Source organism: Megalopta genalis, chromosome 12 (assembly GCF_051020955.1).
Source record: "Megalopta genalis isolate 19385.01 chromosome 12, iyMegGena1_principal, whole genome shotgun sequence".
Lineage (NCBI taxonomy): Eukaryota > Metazoa > Arthropoda > Insecta > Hymenoptera > Halictidae > Megalopta > Megalopta genalis.
Genome location: NC_135024.1, coordinates 8,547,531 through 8,569,487, shown reverse-complemented (window position 1 = coordinate 8,569,487; position 21,957 = coordinate 8,547,531). Strand labels below are relative to the sequence as shown.

Genomic DNA, 21,957 nt, shown 5'->3' with positions numbered 1-21,957 from the left:
AAATTCAGGGCCTCTTTTTTGCCCCGAGCTGGCAGATTTTTTAATAATAAAAAAATACATAGAAACGCGTTCTACGGTAAAAAAAGAACTCTTGAATGGATCATTTTAGACAGGATGTTAGAGTTCGGATAATTGAAGTTTTACTGGAAATTATTTTTGGTATTCGATAGCACGGAGGTTTTCACTAGATTATAATAATTATTTTTCGGAAGATCGAAGAATAGTGCACTTTTAATAACAGGCGCCATTGTTCTTCCACGCCCAGCAGTATTTTTATCCTACGGATGGGAAGGATGTTAGTCTGAATGTAAATTATGTTACCATGTCACTCAGAACACTGAGGATTACTAATTGATGCGTTTAATATTGGAAAGAGGGTAGAAGAATCGTCGGGAAGTGACTCTTTTCTTATGGAAAAACGCCGGATGTCCGTAACCGAATCATTTCTATAGATAAATCGCGGTAAAAAACAAGACTAAGATCATTCAGAACATGAGAGATTAAATTGTGAAGAATACATCGCAGCCTACCGATGTAAAAAATTATTTCGAATTATACCGTCGTAGAAATTACAAATTATTCAGATTAGTATGCAGACAAATAAAGCGATTTATTTATTTGATCCTTACAAAAGCATCTTTACAGTTTCGATAGGAGTCGGAATTGGTTTATTTCTGTTGGGAAAATAAAAGCGTCTTTTATCGATTACGTAAAAAATTAACCCGGCAGAAGCATGAACTACGTAATTTCCTTCACTCAAAATGAACATCTAGAACAGGACAAAATAAATTAAGAAAGAAATAATTTATATCGTTCACGACTAATCAAATGATCTTCAGAACACATTATTTATTCGGTACTTACAGAGATTGTGTAAAAATGGCGTCAGAAATTAATGACTTACGTAATATTTGTTAAATAATCGAAACTCGTGACGTAAATTTCATACATAATGAATGAATGAATGTTATTCATTTCGTCTAAATCGATACAAAATTTGATCATCTTTTATTAAAATTCAGACATGAAATAAATGAAATCGTATAAGAAACACAAATTGATTCGTTCGATGAAGAGAACGATAAAGGACGAAGAAGTGTTAACCAACGTGGCTGTGGTGGAAATCATAGAGCATGAAGTTAATTCCAGAAGAAACAACCAATAGAACAACGATACTAAGGAGCGCCAGCAGAATATTTCCCGGGCATTATTTAATTCATATGGTCGCCGCGAAACGAAGAAACTAACCGCGCGAACGCAAAACTAGAGAAAGAAGGATCGAGGTGCATAGAGAAAGAGAAAGAGAACGAGGGAGAGAGAGAGAGAGAGAGAGAGAGAGAGAGAGAGAGAGAGAGAGAGAGAGAGGAAGACTGGCTGGGGTCTGCGTTTAATAGCCGTAGTGTTACCTCGGAGGCCTTTTGCCATTAAGAATCCCACAAGACCGTCCTCGCGGGCCCTTTCCGCCCTCCAGCCCACGTTACCCCTTTCCGCAATTCCGACATATTACACGGTGCCCCAGCAGAGTGGCTGTAATACGTGTTCGTAGCTTGGCTATAACTATACGTTGCGGAGGTATACCCCGGTACCACTAAAATCATTAGAAACACGTGCGCCATGCACCGCGCAGAATCCCGGTCCCTTGCCATTAGAATGCTTAGACGCTGTTGTATCCGGAGATCAATATCAAAACAACGCCGCATGACCGCTCGCCCTGTCGGAAAATCGACCGAAACTCCGACCGATCGAATTATCTGTTCTCCGTTTTCACGAGAAAATTTGCAAACGTTTGCAATGGGCAAAAGTCGATCAATCTAACAAGGGAAGTTCGGCAACCCGAAAATTCTAATCTTTTTGAAACTGCGCGGTTTGTTGGGGACTTTAACAGAAGTTTCGAGCTATTTTTATTATCGGTCACGATTCGTTTTTTCAGGGTGAAACAATCATTATGTATCTAGATAGATATTTTTCTATTTATCCATATGACTTTAAAGCTACAGTAGGTATTAAAAATGATTGGAATAAAAATTGAATAGTTTATTATGTTTTTTGTTTTAAGTACATATTATTAAGACGATAAAAATGTTTCGTTTAAACAGGGGTATTCGCACGGCTATTCTTTCTCGATTATGTTGTACTTGAGTCAAACAGTGACCAAACTCAGTGAATTATACTGATTGTCTTCCGAGTTTCTGTCTTCCTAAGTTCGCCATTCATTTCTCCGATTTTTCTCGGGGTCCATTGATTCCAATCGTTTTAGTTTTTTGGATTGAATATCTGGATTGAAGGAGACGAAATCTTGAAACGTGGTATTAAAATTAATGCTTTGCACTCGAAGCTATTTTAACATATTATTTTAATAGGTGGTGATTAAATACTAATCCCGAAAGAAAGAAAAGAAATTATTAAGTCATAGTTGCTAGGCATTTGTTCGTTCACTATTGAAATTGTTATTGTTATTAAAATATTTATTAACATCGGGTTTCTACGAACATACAAATTTACATCAATCGAGAACATTGTATAAATAAAAAAGAAAAATTAATCGTGCCACGTTTAGCAATTTTTTAACCAACGGGGTCAGACGGCACTTTTAAAATTTCAATTCAACATTATTTTTACCGAGGGAATCAAAAGATACTTTTTAACATTTTAAACATTAATTCTTTTCTTAGTTTAATCAATTCTCCTCCATTGGCTGGTAACAATTGTAAAATTAATTTAGTAAAACTAGATGGAAAAAGTGGATCGAAATGGTGTTAAATATTAGTTTAGTAATGTACAAATCGTTTCGTATTATAATATAGTATTTTTACTAGCGTCACAAAGTAGTAGTAAATAAACATTACCGACCGAACAAGACCGAATATGCGTTTTCTGCAATTTTTGCTTCATCTTCTAAATTTAATAATAATATATTTCAGTAATATTCCTCCCATATCTAACGCTACTGAACAATCTGTAAAAAGAAGCCCGAGGAGCCAAGTTTCAAATGTAAGCAAGGTTACGAGCTTATTAAAACAAACAGTGGATTACTTGTTGGTAGACTTAACAGTATTCACAGTCGGGATGTAATTATTTTATACAGTAACGAGCACAACTTTCTTCTTCTCCCTTCGTAAAGGGAGTACGAAGTTTTCGTGCCCGCTACATCTACCGCGAAAGTATTCATTTCTCACAAGTACAGCGAGAGAAAAAGCCATGGACGACAAAGTTCTCGGTAAACGGAATAGTACCTAAACATTCCGCCTCGGAACGGTATTAATAACTTCAAGCAAATACGAGCAATGCGTTAATAATACCTTTTTTTTCCACCAACCGCTCCAACGACGAACTTTTCAAACCGAAAAAATTCATTTCATTATTCGTTTCACAGCGGTTCAGCAAGCAAGACGAAATTGGCAAAGCAATAAATTACGAAGATGTGACATCTCTTTTTACCATGAATAATTAGCAAGTAAGCGGGACAAAATGATACGGATTTTAATTTCTCTTTAGTTAGAATAATTTTAATTCAGAGAACAAAAATTTGCAATCGAAGCTATTTCAATTTCAGAACTCAAGCATTCCGCTTCATCGAAAACGGTTTTGTTACACATAATTGTATCGATTTTATGCGTGCGAAATTTATCTCCGTATTTCAAGTTTTAACAATTTATTGAACACGTAATAGAATTATTTCGAATCATACAATAAGATTGCGGATCTTTATGCAAAATAAAGATTATCTTTATCAGTTTCAAATTTCTTTCTTTACTAATCTCAGTGAGTTGTAGTAATGAGTAGTATTATAGTCAGGACTATTTAATTAATACTATTTGAGTGTGTTGAAAATAGTACATACATATCCGTAAATTCTTTTAATATTTTAAATGCGTAAAGTCCACAGTCTACATATGATAATTTTGAATGATGCTTGAATGTCGTCATTTGAAGAAGTTCATTAAAAGTGGTTGTTGGGCACAAAGTAGATTCTTCAGCACCGATCGATCTAATCTATTTTTCCTCGTGAACGTTCGCTTCCCCCGAAATGTATCCACCGTTCCTAATCGCAATTACTGGGTCAGGTTTCGGAATAAAAAAGGAAAGCCGAAGAGGGGTGAAAGGAGAAGACGCGTGGTGACTGCCGGGCGAGATCCCGAACTCCGGATAAGTAACGAAAATGTAAGCCCGGATCAACCTTGCTCATCCCCTTTGGCGTTGGCGTTTGACGCGACCGCTGAAATTTTTACTTCGTTCGATTTGGTCTTTCGGGGATTCCCCGCCCTCTGATTGGTGGACTCTGGCCACGCCCTGCACATAAGGGTGGCTTGCTCGCCCGAGCACTATCAACCCTTATGTATGCCCGATGCGAGTACACTTATGTGCCCGTCCATACATATGTAAGGGTGCAGATTTCGCGCGTGCATATATGTACGGGAACAATATACATATGTATAGATATGTATATGTATGTACATAGGCGTAGGAACCTGTGTACCGGGTGGGGCTAGCAGGACTGCGGATGCCAGCCAGACCTGAACCCTCGATACGACACGGTCGATCGAACCACTCGTAATTTCACTATCGAACTGTTATCGAAAAAGAAACCACTCGCGGCCTCCTCGTTGTGTCTCGCATTTGCAACGATACTGCCGCGATTCGAAAAAAATGTATGCTTTTCGGAAGTCGCCAGAAATTAGTTTCAGAGATAATCGGAGATTATTTTATTAGCGAAATCCATTTGTTCATACGAAACAGAAAGAGGTATGCAACTGTTCTTACGAAAGTAAATTGTTAATTAATTTTATTAACGGTCGGACAATTTCTTTGCAACATTTGCATGGCGATTTGCTTGCGAATTTCTTTTTTTTTCATCGTTGATCGATTTATTAGTTTGATGCATAAATTCTATCACTTATTCGTTAAGTGCTGTTTTATTTGGAATATTTACTGTATATGCGATTTATATCATTTTATAGGACCATTCTTTTTCTTTCAAGTACAACTAGAATTTTTTTGTCTGATCTTTCCTGTTGCAGATTGAAATCTATGCGATGTAAAATTGATATGAGTAAACATGCCCAGCATGGTGTTTCGTATGTCAATCTATTTTGGCCGTAGGAAAATCATTTTTTAATGGTTTCTACGATCAAGTGTGACGCTGTTTTAAATTCCGCAAATTCAATGAAATAAAAGAATTTGTAAGCGTGTTGAAATCGAATAATTCGTAAACGCGCTGTAATAATAAGTAATTTGTAAATGCACTGAAATAAAATGATCTGTCGGAAGTGTTCGGTTTTCTGAATTTGACATCGTTTCTGATTTGAAACAAGCGAAACTAGTAACTGAATTGAAAAAAGAAGTCAATGCATGTTTGAAAGAAGTGGAGTAGAATTTGAAAATAATATAAATTATTATTACAGTCCTATAAAATCGAAGAGAGAGAGAGAGAGAGAGAGAGAGAGAGAGAGGGGGAGAGAAGATTGAGAAAATATAGAAACGAACGAAGTTATAGGAAGCAGAGTGTAGTGCATTCACCCCCCGACGAAATTACTAATACCCGTGTTTATTACGCTCAGATTATTGTCTCGATCGGCAATTATTCTTTATTACGCTAGGAGTTGAAGAGATATTTATTGTCAGTGCTGGACGTTGATGATATTATGCTGAAGGAAATGTTTGCAGTACAATTCGATAATAAGCCCCAAGTAGTTTACATCGGTAAATAATATTATCCATTGGACTGTTGGGAATTTAATTTTCATGGATAAAGTATGAATTGATCGCCGGTAATATTGGAAAAGAATTACTACGGTTGCTGTGAGACAGCTTTAGTCGAGGGTGGAATCGGGACAGACAATTTCATTCTTAATTCTGTTCATTATTATGAATGTACGGGGATACGGCAAGTAGAAACAGCCAGACATGACCAGACAAGTTAGAGCGATTCCTGTCCTTATTCGTATGAATTCATACGATCTATTTTCTCGCGTAGATCCATCCCTTGATTAGCAATTTGAACGCTTTAGCTATTGGAAGCCTATTATTAGGATTATTAATAAACTGTACTTGAAGGAAGCTCGATACTTTCCCTCTTAAATGCAAATCTTAAACGAGCTTGTTGAATTGTATTCATTTACAATAATAATAATAATAACAATTTGTCTTCGCTGTTTATTAATTAATGTTAAGAACTGTTAACTAATTAATAATCTATGTCGTGTGACAAAAGTAAAATATTGCCATGAAGTATGAACAACTCAACAATTTTCAGTAATTCTAAGAATCGAACTTATTTTAATTACGTCGAATAATAGCATAACTAACAAAAATTCACATTAGTAAACCAGCATGTAACAATAATTTACATTTATCGATTGCAAGAATAAATTCCCTAATTAATAGATTGTACTCATTTTCTAAACTAAAACGAACCGAGTTCCACAAGGCACTTTGTCGCGTTCGAAGACGATAGATTTGGTACTTGAGAAATTGGACTCGTTCGTCCAAATAATACAAACAAAACGTAAAGAAGGTATTCGCCTTTTTGTGGACAAGCGAAAAAGATTGCCTTCCGCGGGATTGAATCCAATAACCTGTCACTTTGCTGGAAGCGGATAGTTTTATTCGGCGGATAGTTTATATAAAATGCAGGCGTCGCCGTGGAGGAGACGCGGAAAGAAACTTACCGACTGCGTACAGATATTACTATTTTACCCTAAGACGGAGTAGAATAAGATGTCATCCGGAATTGTCTTGGAGACAGGTAAAATAGCTTTACGTTACAAACCTTAAAAGCATGACAACGAAGACAGTCCCCGTGAATTACGCGGAATACACACGGAAGTGGCGTTGCACTAAATTCACCTCTTTCGGGATGATACGCGTTTCAGAATTAATTGCGTGCAAGTGCGAGCGCCTTTCACGACACATCGTGTAACACCCACCGGGCCCCCATCCTCCTTTGAATAATTCTTACTTAATTATATCGCTCGCAGTGCTCGTTCCATCCCATTACCAAAAGGGGAATTTTATTCGACAAACGCACAAAAACGTGCACCCTCGTTTTAATTGCCAATCCAGCCAAATTGTCAGAAATGTCAGACCCGCGCACCATGTGTTAAGATTGTAAAATTGCTACTATGAATATTTTTTCAACAAATATTTATATTCCAGTATTTCTTATGATAAAAGTCGCGCCTAATGTCCGGTAGTCCTAGCGTTAATTGTTATAGAAATTTTAGGCAACGACAAACTTTTGACCGTTTCGACCACAGCTCGTTTCTGTAAAGCGTATAAAAATCTGCACCCTCATTTTCACCGATGGCAGATAATTTAAAAAAATTTCTTTAGCTCGATGAGGGATGCTGTCTTGAAAGCAGCTGGTTTTGTTCAGTATGCTGCCAACACAACTCTACAATCCTCCATTTTCCGTCTCTTTTGTCTTGCCAAAGCTCTCTGCACTTGCGCGCAGCTACTCGACCTATGTACTAAACGGAATCTACCAGATTGCTGGAAACCTGGTGACCCGCCACTTTGTTACAACGCGACAATTAAATATGTCAACGAGCTTTCTAATTATTTTATTGGTTACGCGCGATTCAATATCGCAATGTTCTGTATTGTTAACCAAAGTGGAATGATCTTTAAAATGTCAGAAAATCGGGGAGTTTGGCTGATATGTGGAACAAACGATTAAGATATATCTGGCTTGAAGAGGGAGCTTGGAAAATTTTTTGATTTTTAAAAATGTTCAAACAGGATTGATAAAAAGGAATTTCGAATTTGTTTATTTGTTGGTATCTATGTAATTTAATTTACAAGTCGTCGCAGGTTCTAATACTTTGTCTAACAGAAGCTCATTAGTAAGTTGTTATATAACTGTATCCTATTCAAAAGAAACTTAGTAATCTTTTTAATAAATTATAATACTAGAAGAAATTATTAAACTATGTTACTCGTCATTACTATCGCTATTAAAAAAAATGTGAAGAATCCTCCATTACTAATTCTTAATTTTTATAAAATTACTATTAAAATATAGTTACATTTATTTACATTAAATTGTAAATGTAAATGGAGTTTTATTATTTATCCATATGGAAATTTGTATTCCTTCGATTTTAATCCAAGTGATAAAATTATCGGAATGATAAAAAAAGAAAGAAAAGGGAAATAGTTCTTTAAAAAATGTATGACTTAAACAACTGAATAAATTTGCAAGGTACACATTAAATGTATGATGTATATGAATTAATAGTTCTGCTAACTGGAATTCATGAAAAGAGGGCGCTATAGTATAGTCTTGACGTTCTGTGTCGATAAGGTAGTGGAGTTGACCAGAAAAGCTCGCTACGTAGATATGCAATCTATGTACAATATTATTTCTGTGGTTAACGCAATATGTAATAACTTGCAATTTTCACAAAAGTAGAGGCTGATAATTTAATTTCCTGCATTAGAAAATGTACTTATACAAACTTGAAAGTACAGATATTAATTTATACAGAAATAGTAGCCTGAATTATTTCCTTCCGTATTCCTGTACAAGCTAGACCTTTATTATACTCATAAAAATATGCAAACGCTATAGTGCTTCATTAAAATCTTTTACCTACATTTCCTATAATATATCATCGAGCAAATAACCGAATTGTCCCCAGTCATCCGCTATGAAAGAAAATAAATAATATCAAAGAAGTGTCAACATCTCTTACCGTCTGAACCACCGTTTCAACAGCCATAAAGAATCGGACAAATTCACGACAACATATTTAATGAAATACATACTGAAAAATTAAGATTTATGACTCTAATTATTCTATGAATACTTACACTTCAAATGAATCGCTATCAAACTTAATACTCTCGATCCACCACTGGAAAAGTTAATTGAAGTCTGGACAAAAATTAGTTTGGACACTAAAATATGGAAGTTCACGAATTGCGCCGATAGTTCGATTGTGTCGATATTCGATAGTTATCGATTCAAGAGTTTCGATAGGCGGGAGGCTGTTTGAACATAGTTCCTTGTACGAGCAATGCGACGGGTTGGGCGCTCGCGTCAGTGCCGTGAGAGCTTCAAAACAAGATCGTGTTTGGTGGCGAGTTTATTTGATTTTGTGATTGATATGATCGAGGAACACGACGAACGTGAAACAATATGCGATTCAGTGGTAAGTGGTGCGACGCGTCGAACACGACAGCGCAAACACTTTCCAAGAAGGAGGTCTCCGAGCGTAGCTATGCGGTTATTATGAAATTCTAACCTCACTTTCAGAATTCATTGGTGGAAGGTTGTCGTTTGCCGGTCAGAATGCATGGGACGGACGATTGGCGTAAGTAAAACATTCACTTCCGTATTCGTTCTGTACACAATCGTTAATTCCCTTCGGAAAGAGTCATGATTTTTGTCGAAATTCTATATGCCATTTTTTACCAGGAGAATTCGTAGATATGTGTGTCAATGAATAGCATTAAAGGGCCGTTTTCTCGGTCCACAGATCCCTCGTTTCACGTAGCGTTAATCACGATTGCATTGCAGGCACCAGAATCGTTGTTGTTTTGATATTATTTGAACTCATTATCCATGTAGAATGAGAAAATTAGTTTTAGGTTATGTTTAGATACTTTGGATGTGCACAGACAGTGTGTGCTGCATACTATCCGGCGTGTCTCGAACGTCAATGAATGTTTATATTGCACAGACGTAGAGGTGTAGCGATTAAGGGTTTATCAAAAGTGTCCTTTTATCATCCACAGCCCTCGCTGAAATCATCAGTGTTAAAGAAGTACACGGTGTCAAGTGTTATTATGTTCACTATGTAGATTGTAAGTATATAGAGACATGATTAAGGAAGGAGGAGTTAACCAGTTACGTACGTAAACAACCATCTAATTAAATGTACAACATTTTAGTCAATAAACGATTAGATGAATGGGTTATGGAAGATTGTTTGGACACTAGGAAAGTCCAATATCCTAGACGAGATGGTACCACGCCAGGTACGGAGGCAGCCACTCCTAAAAAGCAACCGGTCAGTAGACCACCTAGCCCTAGCAGCCTTAGCAACGAACCAGTCAATGGCCCCGCTGTTTTACAAGCGGCGCTGCAAAAGAAAATGTCTAGAAAAAGAAAATCGACGTTCATTGAGAACGAAGATTCTCAGGAGGCGCCGCCGCAAACACCTGGTCCCAGGCCGACTGGTTCGCTGGTTGCGCATCACCACGATGACATTGTTACCAGGATGAAAAACGTTGAGTTGATAGAACTAGGTCGCCACAGAATCAGGCCATGGTATTTCAGTCCATATCCCCAAGAAATGGTGAATCTGCCATGCATATACATTTGCGAATTCTGCCTGAAGTACAGAAAAAGTCGGAAGTGTTTGGAGAGGCATCTAATCAAGTGCAATCTTAGACATCCTCCTGGCAACGAGATATATAGGAAAGGCTCGATATCGTTTTTCGAGATCGATGGCCGAAAGAACAAGAACTACGCACAAAATCTCTGCTTGTTGGCAAAGTTGTTTTTGGACCATAAAACGCTTTACTACGACACAGACCCATTTTTGTTCTATGTAATGACAGATTTCGACAGCCGGGGGTTTCACATTGTCGGCTACTTCTCAAAGGAGAAGGAGTCGACGGAGGACCACAACGTAGCGTGTATTCTGACACTGCCACCCTACCAGAGGCGAGGTTACGGCAAGCTGTTGATAGAGTTCTCGTACGAGCTGTCCAAGTTCGAGGGTAAAACAGGTTCCCCCGAGAAGCCATTGTCCGATCTAGGATTATTATCGTATCGTAGCTACTGGGCGCACACGATACTGGACATCCTGTTGAACATAAAGCCGCTAGTGGAAAACGAGAAGCCGCAGATCACGATCAACGAGATCTGCGAGCTGACGTCGATTAAGAAAGAAGACGTGATATCGACCCTACAGAACTTGAATCTCATTAATTACTACAAAGGACAATATATTGTGACGTTGAATAGGTAATTGGCTATCATAAGTCAATCAGGCATCGTTAGGGCAAAACCGGTCGGGCAGACAGACCCAGTTTCGTTACAGACAGTTTTAGCTTCTTTTTCAGTAATGCCAACGGCTACCGCTGGCTGAGCTACCTCACTGACGAACGTATTTATTCGCAGGGATATTATCGAGCAACACGCGGCCGCAATGGAAAAGAGGCAGATCAGAATAGATCCTAAGTGTCTGCATTGGACACCAAAAGACTGGAGTGTTAGGGCAAAATGGTGAAGTGATCGTTAGACACTGACAATAAGACGATGCTAATTTTGTCTTGACATTCTTTTCAGGAACCCAGGAAGTGACTGCGTATGATTTTTGTTAGCGGGTTGTACAAAAACGAGAGAGTGAGAGAGAGAGAGAGAGAGAAACAAAAAGCAAAACTGTACATAGAATATTTTCGACCGGTTACGGGTCCCATGCGTTTTAATAAGACTGTGTCGGGCCATTGCGGTCCGAGGCGAGACACTAAACGAGAACAGAGAACAAACATGAAAAAAAAGCAAAGAGACTATATAAATATATATATACATATATATAAGAAAAATCGTTCACGATATATGGCACGCGTATGTCGCGGTTCACGCATCGCGTCGATGAAACTGTGATCAAAGGAGGTTTCTTACGCGTGCAAATTTCAGACGTGTCCGTACATATATATAGATAACTATATATAGATATAACGCTGGCTTATGCGGCTTGAGTCAGAGAGCGACCTTTTAATATGGTGACTAGGAATTTTTTAAAACAAGTACGCATACGTATTTGCGATCGAACACGATTTGTACAGGAACTCTACGATACCGAACTTGTAGAATTGTAAATAAATCTGATTTTATAACGCGCGCGCGCATCATTCTCCGCATACACGATCGCGACGATTCTAGTTTTAACGATAGCTATTTCGACCTCGACGAACAGCTTGTACAGGTGTCCCCCCGCCCCCGAACCCCTCGAATTTTTACATTCTTCGGCCGTAAGGTAATCCGACAGTTTTTCCCACGGAAAAGAGATTATTATTATTATTACTAATAACGATGATCCGATTAGTACAACGTAGAACACATGTACACATATTTGCACGACCGTGCACAGAGTTACACACACACACAAACACACAGGGAGACAGACAGACAGAGAGTATACACTACCTTTGACCGCCATTGATCGTTCATCTGAAACAAAGAAACGAAAAATTTGATCTTCCACGGAGATCAGGGAAACAATAAGTTTAATTGGACTCGCCTATTATCGCATTAAGGAGATACGGAGCTTTCGTTTCATGTTATATTATCAGCGGCTGTGTCCGAACAAGTACTCGATCCGTTCGATAAAACAGAAAAAGAAGACGTTAATCGGTCGACCTGATCCAAGATTGTTCTACCAAAACGAAGAGTTACCTATGAACCTGCGAAATAAAATCGATATTTTTCTCTGAAAGTGTGTATTTTTGATAGCGACGAACGGTAGCGTTAGCTGGAGCTACGATTCTCGATTGGAAGAGATAGTGCGGGTAAACACGTGGGTGTTGTGTGATGATTGGGAGTATGACGAGGTGGTTCCCCGTAAAACAATGGTGGTGCGCAACGAGAGAATACTTTATTAGTATGGTGCATATGAAATGTTCATTTAGCACGAGACATTTCCCAAAATCGTGAAGTTTCGTCCTCAATCCGTTATTTAACACTAAAACTACGGGTTTATGCATTTATTATGCGCCAAAGAATTTTATGCATGTACAGCATCTTCGATCTCTTAATGCCGAGTATAGAAATACGTTTATGAAATTTATATCTGCGTTTAAATATAATAATATTTCTAGGAGGATCGGAAAATTTGTTTTCGCCTTCGTTTTCTATAATTCCGCATAACAAAAATTTATATAAAAAGATTCACAGTGTATATATAACTAAAAAAAAACCTGAATAAACACATTCGTACTATTTTTATAAAGTATTGGGGTCCGTAGATCTAGTGTTAATTGCAAAAACTTTCCCGATTTAATTACGATAATTCGAACATGTAAAGGATCTCAAGAATGATTAAATCTTGAAGATCAACTTCCTTTAATGACGCGCACAAGAACATAACATACGCACCTTAATATCGACCTCTATCTCGATCACGGTTTTCCACTCGTCTTCAAAAGAAACAGACTCGATATTTTTTTCAAATACAGCATCTTTTATGTATATATATATATATTTTTTATATTCAACAGTAACATCACAGTAGCTTCATATACAATAAATTTTTTTTTTTTGTTTCGGTTCATAATCTCATCCGCCATTGTATTCGTTACCACGCGAGCGTGACACGGCGAGTCCCGGATCGTTTGCGCTGATTTACAAAACTCTCTCGCTAAGGTCTCGGCGACGAAAAATAGTACAGAGAGTGATAGAGAGGGAGAAGGAAAGCCACGCAAATATTATTCGGGATCCTCGGGACGACCGCCAGCATTCCCCGATACAGGTTTCACCGGCGAGACAACCGAGTATCCGGGAAATAAATGCGAGCTCAGCGGGAACCGTCGCCGTCGTCGACGGGAATCCGAATGATATTGCTGACTCGCCGCGAAGCTGGCGGCTCGCGCACAACGAAACCGTTTTCGCGACGGTCACGTAGAACCCGATCATCGACGAAAGTAATCGGCAGCCTCTCCGACGGCCATTATTGAAATACCACCTCGGCCCTCTCCGGCTATTATACCTTATCAACGATAAACGCTTAATAAATACAGACTCGGAACTCAACGGATTATTTTCACACTCGCAACGCTGCGCAACACGCACGCACACGGCCAGTAAACACTCCATTTACGCGGACTACGCCAATTTCTTGCGAGTTATTGTGGACCTTGCGAAAGTTTTTATAGAACGAGCTTTGCGGAAGAGAACTGTTTCCATTGCAATTTTTAATGGATTTTATGTGGTAGACGATGCACCAAAAAATTGATCTTTCCGATCGTAGAGCACTGGTTGATACTTTATTTACCTAAAGCCTATTAATGGACTTTCTAATTACCGCACATGACATTTTTCTTCGCAATAATCATTCCGGATGAAGTTATTATATTATGTTAATCCAAATAGTTCAGTTGACTGTGGATGAACAATCAACAACAATTTGTTAAGAAATTTTCAACTGTTGATCGTCGACTTTAAAATTACCTGTAAATAGTAAATAAGTGTAAATAAGCGTTAAGTCGTCCTTCGTTCTAATTTTCTTCTTAGCACATGAACGTTTTTTCATGGTGCAGCCATTTTCTTTTTAGAAACACTGTGGAACGTTTGTTTTCTATTTTATGGTGTCGTAGCATTCATACAATCTGTATTAATCTACGAGGAAATAACTATTGCATAAATTTGATTTCTCTTTGTAAAATTTGGCGTACGTTAAAGTAAATGGAGTTTTACCGTGCACATGCATACACAGACACAGTACACACTCGCGGAACACACAGACTGAGCGATCACTACCATGTTGATTGTATTCGTGTTCCGCAGACAGAACCGAGTATCTGGGTACTTGTGAAACACTCGATGCACGTTAGCCTGAGGACTCGGGATACACCGGAAACGGTAGTTTTACTTCCGGACCGATCAGTCGTGAGTATCATATGAACTATGAAAAATGGCTGGATATACTCATGTAACGAAAGCAAGTATTCGAATAAAGAATGAAACCCGAAACGAGCGTCGCTTTTGTCATTTGTCATTTGTTTGTTTCTGGTTTTTTCCGTGATTGCGGTAGAACCTCCATTACGCAAATGGCGACCGAGACACGGTCCAATGTGTGGTTTCACAGTTTCCAGAGAACGGTGTTTCTCAATTCCCCTCGAATTGGAATGGCGTATTCGTACTAGGCTGACGAGAGGCGCTTAATTAATTAAAGTATCAACATCGTTCGAATTCGTACATACTTATAATCTTTATCTGTAAGATAAATGTTTGATCGATCGTGTTGATATCGATTCGCGTTGATCTACCTCAGTTTTGTTCAAGATCGTTCTCAAGAATCGATGAAAGTTGAATGTTGAATCGATAAGCATTGTTTCGAACATTATTATTGAATAAAATGTTTTTTCTGCGATATTTTGGTGATCTCTGATGTCTTCCGCATTGTCAAGGTCCTAATTAACCCTTTAGTATGCATCATATAAACGCGTATTTTTCTGGTTTCTTCTCAATTTTTAAGTCTTCAATATTCCCCTGTTACTTTAGGTGTCAGTACAGGAAGGGTTAGTTTGGAGACGGAAGTTCTACCACAATTGATTATATTAAACACTTAAGTATAGTCCTCCTTAATTTCCGTACAAAATATACAGTAGATTATTCCACAATGTATGGTCATCATACTTCGAAGGAACGCGATAGAAAACATCAATTTCGTAACTAACATTAACCTAAGAGTACCATCTATTCAAGAAAGAAAATCATTCCTCTCTGTGAGTACATGTATATTCTTAGTCACGCATTATCTCAATATAGATATATATGTATATATACATATTACAATAAAATCCCAGAAATCGATTTTACGAACATATTTCGTAAACATTTGAGCATTCGATCGATTCGGCACGAACAAAGAATGAAAAGCACTCCGTTCATCATTTGGCAAATCAAAATAAACCTCTGATCATAAAAGCAACAAACATTTTTCGATGAGACAATCGATACGAATGAATTCTTTCAGTTGGTTATTCCTATTCGTCGATTATTAATCGAATAGAATACTCGTCGTGTCTTTAATATTTAAAGAAAACTCGCTTTCTCGGAGATACAGTGAGAGATCCAAAATGGCGGATGATAGGTCCACGATGTGGGACCGAATGTATCGCGAAAATGGCGGACGATGTGAGGAAGGCTTAAAGGGCAAAGAACACTTTGCGAGATCCTTCGTGAACATTCGATCTCACATTGTTAATAAACTGCGGATCTAAATGCAAATTCACAAACAATATAAATACAAGTTATTTTTGTCGATTAGTCTCCACGAACAATCTCTCAACAATAAATATTCAGCATAAGATAATATCCTTCAACGATCATTCTCCAAATAGAAGATAAAATAAAACCGTAGAACTTCTTCGATTTGTTAACTTTTAGTTAGTAATTAATCAATTATTATAACATAATTATAGAATTACCGGGTAAGTAAGGGAACAACCAATCGTCCCGAAAAATCCACGAATGCATAAACATCCGCAGCATGATCATTAGAAACGCAGAACATCGTCGATGCGCGCCCAAGATCGAATTCCATCGATCGATCGCGATCCATGCTCGCCGTAGTCCGCCCACGTGGTCACATAGGTATCCATTATAATAATCGTCTTCTTGTGTATCGTTTCTCTTGCATTACTTGTGCATGTATGTACTTATTTCTCTCTTACGTCCTTTCTCTCTCTCTCTCTCTCTCTCTCTCTCTCTCTCTCCTCTCGTTCTCTTTCTCCACGTGTATGTGTTACGTGTGCGCGCGTGTGTACGACATACACATACGTACATGTATAATATGTTCATTCTCTCATCCGTTTGTCTATAAGCTAGCTCTCTGTTTGTTTATATCTCTGTACGAGTACATCTACATTTGAACAGTAGTCGGCAATGGCTGGACAGAATCGCGTTCGATGAAAATTCTCTTCACGTACCCTCTTCCCCTCCCCGTCGATTCGAGGTACTGCGAGGTATGGCTGTGACTTCATTGTCTTCGACCTTTCCGTAGGAATTTCTCCCCAACCTCTGTTTCCTCTGTACTCCAAGATTTTCGCGTTTTGCGACTCCAGCTACACTGGTTGCCAAAAAGATCTCCGCATTTCATCGATGATTTCAACACTTTATTGGGGGGCATCCTCGAAAACGCGAAAACCGTATAAAGATTTTATGGTCTCGAGTATGGGGCTGTCTTTTATCGCTAAATTATGTCTCTGCTGGAAACGTTGTGGTATGCTAGACCTCATGGTTTCAGGGTATATTTTTATATCTACACTATAAACCAACTTATACAGTTGTCTAAGAAAGAAAAAATTTATATTTTCCATTTGTACCAACAAGCATATCAAAGAAAGAAAATTCAAAGTAAATATCCAAGGACCAGAGTATCGATGAAATTATAATCTTACCACTAGACTGTGCAGATTTTATGCAGTTATGGTGAAACTGTATAGCTGAAATATGAAATTCCGAAGACATAAGATGAAGTTAATAGTACTGTTATACTATCTTTCATTTATTAAAATTAGTAAAAGAAATAATTTATTTTATTTTATTTCTATTTCACACGATCGTCTTGGAAAATTTTTATTTCGCGCAAAGATCCGCAGTCTACTTATTACTTAGAAATTGCGAAATCGAACAAAAAACTTGGCGAACGTATTCTCACGGTTAAATTAATTTTACCGCACAGTCTCTGATCAAATTTGAAGAATAAGCATCAATTTCTCAAGATGAAAAATTCACGTCAAGGTCGTGTGATTTACGAACGACCCCATACTCGATCGGCCCTCGGCCATTTCCATGACCCCGCTCCTCCTAAATCGATACAGCGATCCATCGTGTACACTTCGATCACACACTAAAACATCTACGCTTACACACCGAATTAGTAGAACTTCAAGCAACACGCAGTCCGCCTTGACTAATAATTTTCTCCCTCGACGCTACACGATCGCGTATTTCGGATTCGATCCTCTGCGACGAGGACCGCTGAGGTACTTTCGAGATCTTCGTCAACATGGATGATGCGTGTTGCGGAAAATCTACCGTTTGTTCGCGCTTACGAAAATGAACGACAACGCGAGAGCATAGCGAGGGGAAGTTCGGTTGTTGAACGCTCCACTTACGATCGCCGAGCTGCCGATCGTTAACGCGCTATCCGCAAGATCGATCGATATTTCGCGACCACGTAGCACTGCGTTATCGTAAAAATAGAAATATCGTGTGAATCATTGGACAACGTTATCTCTTACCAAGTTAATTTGCCCGGCCAACCGAATTCAATATTTAAACCGCCTCAACGAAACTGAGTATCTATCATTATTCGACGATAAAAATATTGGCCAACGAAATTGTTACTGTTTCGGATGAGAAAGTTACGTTAAATTCGACGAGCATGTTATTTTTACAAATTTAAAGAATTTCTATTATCATTAACATTCAACTGCGGAATCACGCAGTGGTTTATTTTTCATCGACCAGCGATCACAGATTGCTAGTAACTAGTCTACTTTTTATCGTCCAGCGATGAGAATGCTACGTTTTCTTGTTAACCATTCGCGATACAGCGAGTTTCTCGTGGATTATATTTATATTACAAATCTAGAGGAATTATGTGCAACGATTTACAGTGAACCACAGGATCCACTTAACAACAGCATTTATTCGTCACACGAATAACGAAGCAGCACTACGTTGTCGCAGATCGACGCTAACTCGCGTGTCGACAAACACGGTCGATCGGTGATAACGATTTTTATAATTGAACTCCTTTCATATCCAATCCTTCGATTATACTACTCTTGAAATCAAAATCTATGCCACGATTACCTCCTAAAAAGATTCCCCGATAGAACAATAATTACCAGGCAGTTGAAATTTAAAATACAGTCGCTACATAGTCATCTATTTCCTTCGTGCACAATTTCAAAGAATAGAAAACATTGCGACGGTATTTTAAAAATCTTCGAACATTTTCACTGTTTTCCGCATAAAATTCGCAATCCGATCACCGACGCTGTCGACAGAGGTCTACATTTCACGGGAAAGCGCGCGAACCGTCGACCCGTGGTCCAGAAATTCACTGGCAGAGTCGAGATCGACGAGCAGCTCGGGATCGTTCGCGGTCCGGCGGTAAAAGGATCAAACGCGCCGTGACCGATCATCGCACATCGAGTTCGACACTTCGTTTTTACAAACGTTCACGTTTACAACGACACGTTTTATTTATTTCTTTTTTGGTTGTTTTACAGCTATACATGCGGTTTGCATATTAAATTACCTATTTAGTTCTGTAGCGCAACCGGCGACCTTATGACCCGTGCGAGCACGCGTGTCGCGTTCGATCCGATCGGGACCGGATCATCGGTCGCGATGTAAAAACGCGATGCGCGCGCCCGCGGAGATTCGAAAGATCAGCCGAGGCATCGATTACAAGCGATAGTTTTCTCTCCTGTTATCTCAGTACTTTCTCCACGAGGAAAAAGAAAACAAAGATCTACTTTCGTCCAGCCGCTTGCCTGAACAATAAGACACTTAACAGTTGGACGATCCCCCGGCCCGGGGAATCGATGAATGATTTTTTTTTTCTCTCTTTTCTCCGTTACCGTCTTCGTTCTCCCAACAATGTTCTCATCTACGGACTGGCCGCGTTCGTTTCCGCTTCGTTGGACGCGTGCACGCGCGGGAAAACGCAATGTACGACAATCACGGGGACCAGAAAACGCATCGTGCTCGGATGATCGTGTAAAAAATATCTCTGTGTGTTTTGTCCGTCTCCGTTCCTGTCGCGGAGGAATATTCGTCGGCGAGGGAAGCGTGTGAATAGCGGAATATCGGAGAGACGAATGTCAGACTCTTCGGAGTGCACAGGGTGTCGAGAGCAAACGTAGTCGACCCTATGAGAAATTTTTAAGAATCATCCACAACGTTGTTCTTAGTCCAACTTTTCAATGGACCAGGAAATTCGTTAAGACGCGTGAGTTAAAAGCAGAATTTTGACGGATTTTATGCATTAGTGTTTTTTTTTTTTTCAGATCACTGATCGCAGTGTTTCTATAGTAACCGTGGTCAGTGACCTGGAAAGTCTGACCATTACTTTTGCTGCTGCATTACTTTTGAACGAAACCAACACCAAAAATGTAGAAACGAATAACGATCGCTACGTTCTCGACACTTTGTGACACAGAATGTCTCTCCTGTCTTTTCTGTTTCTGATGCGGTGAAGGGTGCCAGATTAGTCTGACAATGAATTATCTAGCGGACACGATCGTCCGGAATGACGCTGATCCTCCAAACAAACGATGTCCTCGTGCCGCGTCTGCCGAATAGAAAACTCGTCTCGAGCAGAATCATTGCGAACGAAAACACTGTTGTCTCTCTTCTCGTCGATCCCGGGTGATCGTTAAAAAGGAGCCCTCTTCGTCCTTTCGCTCCCCCTCTTTTCTTTGATACATATATATGTATATATACATATATATATATATATATATATATATATATATATATATATATATATATATATATATACACACATATATACACATATATATTTGTATATATATATTTCTTTCCAGCCTGTTCTCGTGAATTTTAGAATTTCTGCCTTAGAGTATTGAAGATACAAAAACTACGATAGAAAACAGAACAGACTTCGAATACTTATTTCTTCTTCTTCATTATCATCGCCATCTTTCGCTTGCTCGCGTTCCTTTTTTTTGTTCTTAAATTTCCACATTCAACATCAACGTCGTTTATTACTATATCATTTAACCTTACCGCTTATCGTTTGTTAGTTTTTATTGTTATCATTAGCGTCGCTCTTACACGTGTATATGTATGTATATATGTATATGCGTGTACGTTAAATTCATTCAAGCTTACCAGATAGTCACCGCTTACTCGTACCGCTCGCTAACAGTAGCGTTCTCCAGCGCTCGTATATTTTCTTATCATCCCTTTCGGCTTTGCCCTTAAATCTTGTTGTTTATGATACAGATTGTCATGTTCGGCGCCTCGTCGCCGGCGAAACTGCTTCGTCTCCGTCACGGACGTGTCATCGCACTCTGGACGAAGGACGTTCGTCCCTGTTTGCTGGCGTTCCTCGGCTTGGCACGGCTGCAACGTGGCCATGAACGACCAGACTACTTTCAGCGATCGAACGACCGCGCCATTCGCTAATTATCCGCCTCGTCTAATCGACACTAATGCCCAAAGCCTCATTCTTCGCTCGATGAGTTCACCGTTATTCCTAGAACGATATGAAATTTGTGCATTTCCTCCTCCCAGCGTCGAAGATCGATGGAACTTCCGGAACGATCGAAGATCGACGATCTCCGCCATTTGACTCCGCGAGGAAAGACCGCTTCTCGAGCGTTCCCGCGGGAGATCAGTCCGAGGGAGACCGGGAACGATTTCTATTATGAGCTAGACATTTTCTACGCCGCACGATAGACGTGAAAGCTGATCACAATAACGATCAAGAAGCTTCGTCAGGCATCGTTGACTTTGTTCTCTGATAAACAGCCGCCGAGAACTACGTTCGCTTCGACACGGGGCAATTAATCGGCTCAATTGCTCGCTCCAAAGGTGTCCTCCGTTGATCAAAGAGCTGGGACCAACGGGCGATCGACAAAATATCCTCTTTTTCCGTTTGGAACACGAGTTCCAAAGAATCTACTTCTCAGGTACTTATTGGTTCATCTCCCATTTGCCAAATCATTTAGATCCCGCAGTCGAAGCTCTCCTGATTCTGCACGTTCTTCTCGTACGTTTTCAAATAGGTGTCCACATTCTTGTATATCCCGGTGTTCGCCTGGTACATCAGCGTCTCGAGGATCCTCTCGTTCTTGATCGCGTGTGACGGCAGGACGATCTGGAAAATATTTTAAACGTCAGTATTCGTTCCTATAAATGAAAGTGTTACTTTGTAATTACAAATTCCGAGCAAATCTTGTAAATGGAAACAGTTCGGATAGTAGAACGGTTACTTGCGTACACTGATCGTATTTTCAACAAATAACGACGCGGATTGCCTTCGAATGATCTTTGTGCATAATGAATAAACTGCGAATTTTATGATTTTATAACAAGAACGAGTAGATCGAACGACGAATGCTTGTAGAAAACAATTTAAGTAACACAATTGAAAAATTTTGTTTCTTTTTTTAAATGTTCTATGTGGTAGTTTTAAATGTTCTAATATGGTAGTATACCATTTAGAGTGCAAT

At 39.0% G+C, this 21,957-nt stretch overlaps 2 protein-coding genes and 1 long non-coding RNA gene across 7 annotated transcripts in view; 1 reads left to right on the top strand and 2 right to left on the bottom strand.

Moving 5' to 3' along the window:
- The window catches only part of LOC117217445 (uncharacterized), a 75,822-nt gene extending 66,892 nt beyond the window's left edge, over positions 1-8,930 (bottom strand). Inside the window, exon 1 of the long non-coding RNA XR_004489558.2 lies at positions 8,815-8,930. This is a non-coding gene — a long non-coding RNA (uncharacterized LOC117217445). The remainder of the gene's footprint in view (positions 1-8,814) is intronic.
- Positions 8,931-9,028: 98 nt separating this feature from the next.
- On the top strand, positions 9,029-12,452 carry Tip60 (Histone acetyltransferase Tip60). The gene is made up of 5 exons (XM_033465036.2): positions 9,029-9,155; positions 9,260-9,317; positions 9,742-9,810; positions 9,898-10,978; positions 11,135-12,452. The coding sequence occupies exons 1-5, from the start codon at positions 9,111-9,113 to the stop codon at positions 11,241-11,243; spliced, it is 1,362 nt and encodes a 453-aa protein (XP_033320927.1). The 5' UTR covers positions 9,029-9,110; the 3' UTR covers positions 11,244-12,452.
- A 743-nt stretch (positions 12,453-13,195) lies between these two features.
- rsh (Rap GTPase activating protein radish) overlaps positions 13,196-21,957 on the bottom strand; it is a 179,899-nt gene continuing 171,137 nt past the window's right edge. For all 5 annotated transcript variants that reach the window (XM_033465038.2, XM_033465040.2, XM_076525788.1 and 2 more), the window contains one exon: positions 13,196-21,602. In XM_033465038.2, the coding sequence (XP_033320929.1) occupies positions 21,450-21,602 (153 nt within the window). In that variant the 3' untranslated portion in view covers positions 13,196-21,449. The remainder of the gene's footprint in view (positions 21,603-21,957) is intronic.